At 44.0% G+C, this 12,323-nt stretch overlaps 1 protein-coding gene across 1 annotated transcript in view; it reads right to left on the bottom strand.

The window, feature by feature from the left end:
- IL1RAPL1 (interleukin 1 receptor accessory protein like 1) overlaps positions 1–12,323 on the bottom strand; it is a 1,501,437-nt gene that overhangs the window by 612,973 nt on the left and 876,141 nt on the right. The window contains exon 6 of the mRNA XM_060234094.1: positions 8,675–8,828. Within this exon, the coding sequence (XP_060090077.1) occupies positions 8,675–8,828 (154 nt within the window). The remainder of the gene's footprint in view (positions 1–8,674; positions 8,829–12,323) is intronic.

The raw sequence follows: 12,323 nt of genomic DNA, 5'->3' as shown, positions 1-12,323 counted from the left end.
CCCCCAATGCTGCAGCTGCCGTATACTTTCTGCCATGCTGCAGCTGCCATATACTTTAGCAAAGTTTTTCATATCCCCTTTACTGGCCACTGGGTCCCTATGGACTGCACCAACCTTAAGTCTGCCAGAGAGTTGCCAGATGTTGTGGCACACAAAATGGAAGAAGAGTTGGTTTTATATCCCTCTCCATCCTTCACTACCCAAAGAAGTCTCAGACCAGCTTACAATCAGCTTCCCTTCCTCTCCCCACAACAGACTGAATGGCATTCATGATGGGCTTTTGTGTTAGCTGCAGGCATAGGAGTGTTAGTTGAAGTGAGCCAAGGGGGGCGGGGTCACCCTGCTCTGTGTTGCTTTGGGCATCAGGGCAGATCATTTTGGGAGTCAGCAAGTGACAAACAAAATGTTTTGATGTTTATAGCAGTCAATCGGCACAAATTGCTAGAAGCCAATTAGAACAACAGCTCTTCTCCCAGGCTAAGCAGTAAAGAAAAAGTCTTATAAGCATCAAAGAAACTGCAATTATTGCATGTTTGATTTATAATCTGTAAATTTGCTATGCTGTACTTTTTATTTTTATGCCAATAAAGATATTTGGATTGGATTTCTTAAAAAAGATTCCTGGTTCAGTCTAGAAGACCCCTATTTTTCCCTCTATGCATACCATATGCATGTAGTTTCCAGAACAGGGAGACCTAGCTGCAGAAATTGTGTAGCACATTCTTCCAGACTTCATGAATAAACCGGAACCACAGTGACCTAACTGAAAAGGTTGTGAGGGTAAACAGGAAGAATCAAGTGATATGTGTCCTTCAGACTGTGGGAAAGAATTTAAATATAATCTCAACAATTTGACACGAAACAGCAGCAAAGAAATATTTTGTTTACATCACTGCACATACCAACTCTGAACCCTTATTAAAAAAACCCCCACCAGATTGTACTTCATTTCCAAGCATTTCAGCAAAATTTATCAGAGTTTAGCTTATTGTGCACTGTTAGTGAAAACAGTCCCAGGTAATGTCACTGCTGTGCAAATTTGTGTATCAACTGCATGCTGTAGAACAACCAGGTTTAAGGCAGGCTGAAAGGACTGTAGGGAGTAACTGTCTGTAGTCTGTCCAAATACAGAGAATTGCAAGTACAAGGTCATACCATGCCTCAGTATTCAACTATTCCCACATTCTTTACTCCATCGTTATAAAAAATAGAAGACTGAGCAGCTGAAGTGGGCTTGGACTAGGGAACAAAATTCCTGAGAGCAGAGTTGCTCTGGTGATTCAAGGTTAGTCAATCTGCCTGATTTTTGCTCTCAGTCTGTGTGATGTCTGCTGATTTGGCACAGCTGCCAACAACAGCCAGAAAACTCTCTAGGAATCCAAAATAATTCACTTTAGTCTTCTGCTTGAATTCTCACAAGTGCTCTCCTGCAGCAAACACTTCTCAAGTTTTCCAGCTCAATTAGAGAACAGTGAGAGAATCTGGATTTCTAGAGCAGTTTTTCCCTGATCTACTCTCTTAAGCACAAAAAAATTCTGTAACTCTCTATGCCAAAGGATATAGGTGAGACTCTCTCTGCTATATTGCAAGAAAGTAACAATGAAGAATAAATCCTATTGAATTAATTTCACTTATATCCTACATAAGTACATATTTTTCTAAATGTTCTTTAAATACAAGGAGAAAGCACAAATAATCTTTATCAGAATCCTATGGAGGCTCTCAGAAGCTCTTTTGGAAAGAAAAGGTCTGGAAATGGTGGCAAGAGAAAGGTGCTCCTTTGCTCCTCCTATTTCACATTTCATTCTGTCTAGCCTCTCTCAGATTGAAAATACAGAGCCTATAAAGCTATTGCTTGTTATCAGAAAAGGCAATCAGTTTGTCCTTAGAAATAAAATAAGAAGTCTGTTTTGTATTACTGTTCTTTGCATTGGAAGCAGGGCCGGTGCTAGGCTTTTTGGCGCCCTAGACGAGACTTGTACTGGCGGCCCCCCTTCCAATTGAAAGTAAAGCAGAAAAAATGGAGGAAAAATGGAGGACACCAAACTTGATAATTTTCACATTTTAACTTTACTGTTTTTTAAAATTTAAATTTCAATTTTTTAAAAAATTGTGAGAATAAGTAATACAACAACATCATCAATCTTTGCTTTTATCTCTCAAGTAGAAAACAGATTTAGCACACAAATATATAACAGCACCCACGCACCGGGCTGGGCACACACTAGACCTGATCTTTGCAGCGGGAGTTGTAGTGGATCAGATTTCTGCCGAGGCAGTGCCATGGACTGACCACCAGGCCTTGAAGGCTCGTGTGGACATACCACCCCTATCCCGTTTAGGCAGTGAGCAAGTTTTAGCTCGCCCGCATAGCCAGAAGGACCCTTTATGGCTTCAAATGGCCATGCGGGATCCCTGGCCCTCTGATGACTCACTGGATGAGCTAGTAGAGATTTGGAACAACCATCTCTCCACGGCCATCAATGAGATCACTCCTCAACGTCCTCTTCATCCTCGTTCACGATCTGCTCCATGGTATACCATGGAGCTGCGATCAATGAAACAGCGATTAAGACAGCTAGAGAGACGATGGCGACATACTTGTGACGAAGCTATGAGAACATCCTATAGGTCATTTATGCGGACCTAAGAGATAGCAGTTCAGGCTGCAAAAAAGACCTATTTTGCATCCAGAATTGCATCTGCGACCCCGCGCCCAGTACAATTGTTTAGTATAATTCAGTCACTAACAACTCTATCACAGGGTAAACAAAATATTAGAGAATTGGAAATAGGCTGTGAGGCTTTTGTGAGTTTTTTCGCAGATAAGGTCTTGTTGCTCTGACGCGACCTTCCCGCCATAGTTGATACAGTAAAAGAACTTGGAGCACCAAGTGCGTCTTCTGGTCCAATTTTGGATTCTTTCAGCCCACTCAGCCTGGAGGAAGTCGATAGGATCCTTTTGGCTGTATGCCCTATGACTTGTAGGTTAGGTCCATGCCCATCCTGGCTTATAAAAGCTAGCCAGATGTGGCTACGTGACCCACTACAAGGTATTGTCAACAGATCCCTGGTAGAAGGGATCTTTCCCACACCTCTTAAAGAGGCAGTGGTCCGTCCCCTCTTAAAAAAACCATCTGCAGATCCGGCCATATTGGCAAATTATCGGCCGGTATCAAACCTTCCCTTTTTGGGTAAGGTTATAGAGCGGGCGGTGGCAACTCAGCTACAGGGATTCCTGGAGGACACTTCCGCACTGGATCCATTCCAGACCGGCTTTCGACCAGGTCACGGGACGGAGACGGTTCTGGTCGCTTTCATAGATGACCTCATGCGACATCTGGATCGGGGCGGCTCAGCGGTGTTGTTGTTATTAGATCTGTCAGCTGCTTTTGATACGGTTGACCATCAGCTACTGACTAGCCGCCTTGCTGATGTGGGGATTCAGGGGTCCGCCTTACAGTGGTTGACCTCCTTTCTCCAAGATCGGGGACAAAGGGTGGTGATAGGGGAAGAAGCATCCCAGAGGCACTCTCTCAGTTGTGGGGTGCCACAGGGAGCAGTCCTATCCCCGATGCTATTTAATATCTATATGCGCCCCCTTGCCCAGATTGTCAGGAGATATGGACTGGGTTTTCATCAATATGCAGATGACACCCAGCTCTATCTATTGATGGGCGGCCAGTCCGAATGTACCCCGGAAAATCTAGACCTGGCCCTTCAAGCCATGGCTTCGTGGCTCAGGTTGAGCTGACTGAAATTGAATCCGACGAAGACGGAGGTTCTCTATCTGAGCCGGGGTGGTCCGGGGGGAGGGGTTCATCTGCCGGCTCTTGACGGGGTGCCATTAATACTGGCCCCTAAAGTCAGGAGCTTGGGCATGCTCCTTGAGTCCTCCCTTACAATGGAGGCCCAGGTAGTGGCCACAGTTAGATCTGCCTTTTTCCACCTTTGGCGGGCATGGCAGCTGGCCCCGTTTCTGGAGTACAACAAACTTAGCAATGGTGATCCATGCTACGGTCACCTCAAGAATAGAGCATTGTAACGCTCTCTACATGGGGCTACCCTTGACGTTAACCTGGAGTCTACAGCTAGTGCAGAACGCTGTGGCGCGGCTGTTAATGAGACTCCCTCGATGGGAGCATATTCAGCCGGTGCTGAAAGAGCTGCACTGGCTTCCTGTTGTGTTCTGAGTTCGTTTCAAGGTGTTGGTGTTGACCTTTAAAGCCCTTTATGGTCACGGACCTGTCTATCTGTGGGACCGCCTTTCTCCGCATATTCCCCAGAGAGCACTGCGTTCAGGGATGAAAAATCTATTGTCCATCCCAGGACCAAAAGAAGCCAGGTTGTGTACGACATGAGCCAGGGCCTTCTCTGTGGCAGCACCAGATCTCTGGAATGCTCTCCCGGAGGCCATAAGGGCCCTGCAGGATTTGTCTACATTCCGCAGGGCCTGTAAGACCGAATTGTTCTGACAGGCCTTTGACATTTAACCGAGAGAGAGCTGCCACTGGACATCATATGGAGCACCATACAGAGTACCGATGGTCACCATTGAACTTTCAGAACCGCTATACTGTACTGTATTAATACAGCACCATGAAATGTTTTAAATAATTTAAATTTGTAATTATGTTTTATATGTTTTATTGGTTTTTAATGGAAGTAATGTGATGTTGTGAGCTGCCCTGAGTCCGCTTGCGGAGAGGGCAGGATATAAGCTTAACGTAATAATAACTTCAAATAATCATGTGCAGTGTGATTTTAAGTCTCTTTCATGTTTGCATTTCAGGCATGTCAAATTCTTACTTTGCATGCCTTTTGCTTTGCAAATTTTCTCACCAATTCCTTCAGGTCAAGTGCTGATGCTTCAGTGTGTTCAACTGATATAGCTGCCAAACTAACTAGTCTCTCTTGCAGCATTCTGGAGCATATATATGTTTTTATAAGTTTAAGCTTTAAGACACTGAGTTCACCACTTGCCACTGACACTGGAAGCGTAAGAATGATCCTCAGTGCAACAGAAACATTAGGAAAGCTCTATGCACTACTTCCCAGACACTAAGTCGAAGGCAGAACTTTGGCAGAACTAAGCTCAAGGCACACAGCACAGTAACTTCAAACACAATTTCAGTGCTTAGGTGCTAGCTTTCATATTACATAATGTTCTGCAACAAAACCTGGATTTTGGAATTGTTCTTGATGACCAGACATAGAATCATAGAATCACAGAGTTGGAAGATACTTCCAGGGTCATCTAGTCCAACCCCCTGCACAATGCAGGACATTCAGAACTATTTGCTCACAGAAAACCATTTCATGACAAACTATCAATCTTTGGCTTTCTATAACAAAACTAGACCTGCTCCCAGACCCCAAAGCAGGCCAGCCATCTCAAGAGCAAAGTTGCCACCAGCAGCCCACTCTCTCACTCTAGTCTGGCACCAAGAAGGATAGAATGCAGATTTGCTCACAGAAATCTTGCCCTCATAGAATTTTTCAACACATGTGAAATCAACTCTATGCACTATTTCCCAGACACTAAATCTAAAACAGAACTTTGGGGTAATTCTGGCTGCCTGTGCAGGCTCTCTGTGCAAATGCAAAGGGGGGGGGGGAAGCAGGGCAAATGAAAGTGGAAGCATCTCTTCTGAAAATAGGCTCAAGACACTCAAGGTTCCAAAACTCAAGGTTTTGGAATTGTTCTTGATGACCAGACATAGAATCACAGAGTTGGAAGGGACCTCCAGGGTCATCTAGTCCAACCCCCTGCACAATGCAGGACATTCAGAAATACTGCCCCCCCCCCCAAAAAAAGCAGACAATAGAATGTGCTGCATATGTCACTATTATGTATTTTACAAAACACTTCTAGAATTTTTAAACACATGTGAAATTAACTCTATGCACAATTTATCAGACACTAAGTTGAAGGCAGAATTTTGGGGTGATTCTGGCTGCCAATGCAACTTTCTGTGCAAATGCAAAGGGGGGGGGGGCAAATGAAAGTGGAAGCATCTCTTCTAAAAATAGGCTCAAGACCCCCAGTGTTCTCCCTAAACTGAACAAAGCAGTAGACAAGTTCACCTTTAAGACTAACTAAGTTTTATTTAGAATGTAAGCTTTTGTATGCTAGCTCATACATATTTAGTCTCCAACTCACACATTTTTCTTTTAGCTCAGGAAGGATGGCCCCAGAGCACAATAATTTGTGCAGTAGCTCACAACTTTAATGCCAGTAACTCACAAAGCAGAATTTTTGCTCCCAAGACTCTGCAGCTTAGAGGGAACATTGGCACCTTAATTGGGGGGGGGGGGGAGACTTTCAAGAAAGTTGCCAGATGTCTGAGAGGGCTGCCCACTTGGTTCAGTCTTCTGAGTTTGGTAAGTCCTGCTGTATTTCTTCCAGAGTGTCACTGTTCTCAAGTGACACAAGCTTTTCTCCAAAGTGTCCCTAATGCCACTTAGGAAACACTCTCAGAAACACATCCTGCAGCTCTAGCTGGTCATTGGAAGAGCGGGGGCACACACGCCGCGGCAGCATGATCTCCCTCTCTGCTGGCTGACTCAGCTCCCCTCCCCCTCCTTAGCTTGGCTTTTCCCACCGCCACACCCTCACTGCCTTATATGGAAGCTGCTGGCCGCTGGTCTCTCCTTCTGCCTGCCTGCCTCACTTTCCCAACAGTCAGCAGTGTTAGGCGCCCCCACTGTCGTCATCCCATGGCACCGCTGGCTGGTGATTGGGAGAACAGGTGCTAGCTGTGGAAGCAGCATGTTTCCTCAAGGAGGAATCAGCTCGGCTCCCCCTCCTCCTTGGCTGACTGTTTACCTCCCATTGGCCTTGGGATGGGACTGAAGCAGTTGAACAAAGGTGCAATTTGACTCCTGCTTTGTTCAGAAGACTGCAGAAGGAGGGAGCACTGGTCTGGGGGTACCCTCCCAAGCCACCACATGCCACCAGCCAAGCAGCTGTTGGCAACAACAGGCAAAGAGGGAGGCAGGAAAGCAGTTGGTCAGCCAGCCAGCAGCCCCCAAGTTCAGCTGTGCAACTCAGCGGAGAAAACAACAGGCAGCAGCTTCCAGATAAGGCAGTGGGGGTGGGGGTGGGAAAAGCCAAGCTTCTCCCTCTCAGCTCTGACTGCACCCCAGTGCCTCTCCAGTGACAGTCCCATCCCAAGGCCAGTCCCAAGGCCAATGGGAGGTAAACAGCCAGCCAAGGAGGAGGGGGAGCCGAGCTGATTCCTCCTTGAAGAAACATGCTGCTTCAGACACTAAGTTGAAGACAGAACTTTGGGGTGATTCTGGCTGCCAATGCAGGCTTTCTGTGCAAATGCAAAAGGGGGGGGGGGCAAATGAAAGTGGAAGCATCTCTTCTAAAAATAGGCTCAAGACACCCAGTGTTTCCTCTAAACTGAACAAAGCAGTAGACAAGTTCACCTTTAAGACTAACTAAGTTTTATTTAGAATGTAAGCTTTCGTATGCTAGCTCATACATATTTAGTCTCCAGCTCACACATTTTTCTCTTAGCTCAGGAAGGATGGCCCCAGAGCACAATAATTTATGCAGTAGCTCACAACTTTCATGCCAGTAACTCACAAAGCAGAATTTTTGCTCCCAAAACTCTGCAGCTTAGAGGGAACATTGACATCTTAATTGGGGGGTGCCGAGAACTAATGACACCTGGGAAAGTGAGGCAGGCAGGCACACAGGCAAGCAGCGGTGAATCGGGGGTGTGGGCGGTGAGGCATAGCTGGCGTGTGGGACTCCATTACTCCGAGCAGGCAGGCAAGGCTTTGTGTGGCTGCCCTCTGGAGCGTCCTGTGGTCAATTGGCGGCCGAGGCCATTGCCTAGTCGGCCTATTCCCATGTACCAGCCCTGATTGGAAGTTATATTGCAATAGAGAGATCAAGAGAAAAAGAATGGAAAACTAAACAAAACTACTTTCCTTTTACATGTCAAATCAGGTTTCAACTTCTTTTCTGTATGAAAATCTAAGTTCTGATGTATATGTGATGATGGTGGACAAGAGGAACTTACCTGTGTCCAGAACCTCATTTAAATAGGGCTATTAGAAAATGCACAAGCTTATACCTTGAATAAAACTTTGTTGCTCTTAAAAGTGCTACGAGATTCTTCCTTTACACATGAAATGTTAGAACACCAGAGATTTGTAACCAAGATGGGGTATTGTGCCAATGTACAAATGTTTTACATGCAGTAGCAATGTCACATGAGTAAATTCTTCTGCCTCACCAGCACCACACTTAAAAATATTTCAAACACAAGTTGTGACCTATTCCCCATTTCTTCAATGCTCAGTTTTGTCAACAGGAAGCAAAAGTTTGAAATACATAAACTTCTTCCATAAAGCCTGTTTCAGAAGATTTCATTCATATCACTTCACTTCTCATACCATAAATACATTGATCCTAAAACACCTTTTAATTCACATTAAAGAGAGTGACCTAACTTTAAGTCCAAATGTGATTCAGAATGTTGTAGAATCACTGTGTGAAACCAAGCAATTACTTTGGCACATCTGCCACTGAGAACACAACCCATAAACAGCAGAAAACCTTTGACTGTAACTATAAATATCACCGAAAGAGTAAAATATCCAGGGCAACACTTTTTTTACTATGTCAAAAAGCATACAAGGAACCTGTCATTACCTGTAACTGTTAATTCTGTAGTTCTTCTGACAACAAACAATCCATACTTCAATTCACAAGTATAATTTCCAATATCATCTTCTCTGACCTCCCGCATAACAAGAGTGTCTTTTTTAAACAGAATACTTGGCCTCCAGGTTCTCACTTGGCATTCCTGTGTGAAGACAATTACAACATGTCAGTGTCTAAGTCATTCTGATTAAATCTGTTCCTTAGCAATTTAACTCATTTATTTTAGACATTGTACTCAACAGTTCTGTTAAAACTTCAAGGTTGCTAACTTAAAATATAAACCCATAGCAGCAACAAGAACAGGGATTAAGGCTGTATTGGACATTGAAATTGAATGGTTAATGCTTTAATTCAGTCTGAGAACCTTGATTGACAGGGGATTCATATGTAATTCTACAGTTGAGAGTGGTGGTTAGTTCAGTTGGAGTTGAGTAGAGTCAAGGACTGAGAGAGATTCCTGAGATAGGGAATTGGGATAAATAATCCTTCCCTGAGGGAAACAACTCCCAGTAAGGGGTGGGGGTGATTCCTGCCAATTGTTAAAGAAGGGACTGCATAGATGTTAGAAATTTAGTGACAAATAAACTGATGCTTTTTTATTTAAGCAGGGACTGCCAAGAGATCTCTCTTCAGTTTTAAAGACCTGACTGAAGAACCAAACAGCTACTTTACTCTGATGAAATATCTATTGTTCATAGAGTTATACTAAGTTACCTCATTCCTATTGCCTGTTCATCTGCCAAGTTCCAACCTGATACCTACCCAATCATTTCCCCATAGAAGTGAAATAAAGCAGCTTGTTTACCCTTGATACCCTTGTCCTAAACAGAGTTGCACTAGTCAAAACAGATACACTGGTCAAAACTAGCACTAGGAAACTAGGAAAAGTGGAATCCAGCATAAATGTCAAAAAGCCAGTGAGGTGTATTTCAATCAGGAAATATGCTCCATTTTTTTAACCACTTGAAGTTTCTGAGTAGTCTTCCATGGCAGATGTATCCTCCTTACTTTTGTGAATTTTAAATTTTCTGATTTGATATGGATATGAGATTGTTTTCATTGTCACAATTTCGTAATCTTGTATTCTACCCTGATCCCACTTGTGGAGAGGGAGAGATATAAAATCCAAATGGCTTTCTGGTGGTTCTTGGGATTTTTTGTGTTGATATGGCTCATGCTTCTGTTGCCCTGGTTGACCTCTGGAATGAGGAAATGACCCAAGCAATTGTCATGAAAGATTCCAGGTGCCCTCTCTCAAGTGTTAGAACCCAGGCAGCTCATGGATTACTGAGAGCCTGTGGGCAACAAAAAGGCAAGGGAGACAGAATGACAGGGAAGAAAGATGTGAGATAAATCCAATAAGACACAGGCAAAAGTTCATTGTAAAGCATATTCCAAAGTGGTGAAGGAAGCAAAGAAATACCACTTATCCACCACCATTGGATCTGCACAGCGCAAGTAAAATGAGATGTTCTGGGTGGCCAGGGGCCTGATGGGTTCCAGAAGGAAGCTAACTGTTCAGCAGTTGGCTGTGACCATTTTGCTCAACACTTTGTAGATAAAATCTTTTGGATCCATTCCAGCTTGGTCTCTATATTAGCAGTGACAAAGTCAGATGGTGCCGGGGCACTGACTTGTCCTACTGTTTGGAATACTTTTCAATTTATTTGTTTGGTGGGTGTGTTCAGAATCCCTGCTTGTAATGTTCCTTGCCCTTCCAGGGTGTGTGTGGGTGGGTGGCTGACTGGGTCCAAAAGGCAGTGAATGATTCCTTGAGTGAGGGGGTGGTCATCCCAGCCTTGAAACAGGCAGTGGTGCATCCACTTCTGAAGAAGCCTACCTTGGACCCAGGAGATCTGAATAGCTAATAACTACTCTGAAATGTTCTGTTCTTGAGCAAGGTGATTGAATGGATGGTTGCTGGACTACTTCAGGCTTTCCTGATTAAAACTGATTGTTTGGATCTTTTCCAGTCTGGGATTAGGCCTGATTATGGAACTGAAACTGCCTGAGTTGTCCTGTTGAATGACCTCATTGGAAGATGGATAGAAGTGTAACTCTGTGGATTCTCCTAGACCTCTTAGCAGCTTTCAATACCATCAATTGTAGTATCCTCCTGGACCACCTTTCTGGGCTGGGATTGGGAGCTACTATTTTGCAGTGCTTCCAGATCTATAGAGAGAGTAGTTTTCAAAAGGTGGTGCTGGGGAGCTGCTGCTCAGCTCCTTGTCCTTTAGCCTGTGGCATCCTGCAAAGCTCCATTTTGTCCTCTATGCTCTTTAATATCTACATGAATCTGTTAGGTGTGGTCATTCACAGATTTGGGCTGACTTGTCACCAATATGCGGATCACACTTAGCTCTATCTAGTGTTTCTATCTGATCCCAGGGAGGCTGCAAAAATCCTGAACTGGTGCCTGGAGGCACTTATGGAGTAGATACAGGCTAATAAAGTAAAGCTTAATTCCAACAAGACAGAAGCCCTGCTGGTGAGCAGAAGGTCTAACCTGGGAATTAAAGTTTCACTCATTCCAGTTGGGGTGGCACTCCCCTTGAAGGAACAGGTCTTTAGTCTGAGGTTGCTGTTAGACCCAGACCAGGTCTTTAGTCTGAGGTTGCTGTTAGACCCAGACCTACTGCTGGATAAGCAGGTGGCATCTGTGACCAAAAGTTCCTTTCCCCAGCTTTGATTGGTTAGTAGGCTGTAGTCTTTCCTGGGCAGAAAATATCTTGCCATTGTGGTACATGCTCTTGTTACATCTAGAATATATTGCCACAGTCTGCTTTATGTGGGCCTGTCCTTGGAAATTGTTTGGAAATTTCAATTGGCACAGGATGTTGCAGCCAGGATGTTGACTAGAGGTGGTCAAAGGACCATATCACTGTAGTGTTGGCCCATCTATGCTGACTCCCAATTTGTTTCCAGGCACAATTCAAAGAGTTGTCATTGTGTTTTTAAAACCCTATGTGGTTTGAGTCCAACATAGTTGAAGGAGCACCTACCTACTCAACCACTTCCAAGGCCCTGCTTACAGTGCCCATGCTTTCTAAGAGGCAACCAAGAAGAAGGCCTTCTCAGTCATGGCACCAAAACTCTGGAACTGCCTCCCCTGTGAGACTAATCTGTTGTCATCTTCCACCATTGGGTAGACTTCTGTTTTGTTTGACATTCACTTGATGATATCTTCTTTCAGCCCAGTGCTTTCATTGTTTTTTCATGTTTTCAATATGCATTTTAGCTCTGACTTTAATTGTTTTATTGATTTTGTGGGGTTTTTTGGAGGGGGGGCAGGTTAACTGTTTTTAACATGTGATTTTATTATGTCTATTTTTTTAAAAAAAGTTAGTCACCTTCATGGCCTTTATGAGGGCAAAACCCCAGGGTATAAATTTAAATCTGAATAACCTTGAATGATATTCCCATATAAAACCAATTAAAATAATGAAATCTAAAGATTACTGTTGCGTAGGTCAGCATGGCCAGATCTCCAAATGGGAAAAAGTTTACAGGTCAAATGTATTGGGCCACTGGAGACACTTATCTCTCTAGTAATAAAGCTGGATCAACGAACATCCATTCATCCGTCCATCGTATCTTATCTTATCTCATCTCATCTTATCTATCTCTGTCTCTCTAG

Source organism: Heteronotia binoei, chromosome 3 (genome assembly GCF_032191835.1).
Source record: "Heteronotia binoei isolate CCM8104 ecotype False Entrance Well chromosome 3, APGP_CSIRO_Hbin_v1, whole genome shotgun sequence".
Taxonomy (NCBI): domain Eukaryota; kingdom Metazoa; phylum Chordata; class Lepidosauria; order Squamata; family Gekkonidae; genus Heteronotia; species Heteronotia binoei.
This window is presented reverse-complemented; position numbering and strand designations above follow the sequence as displayed.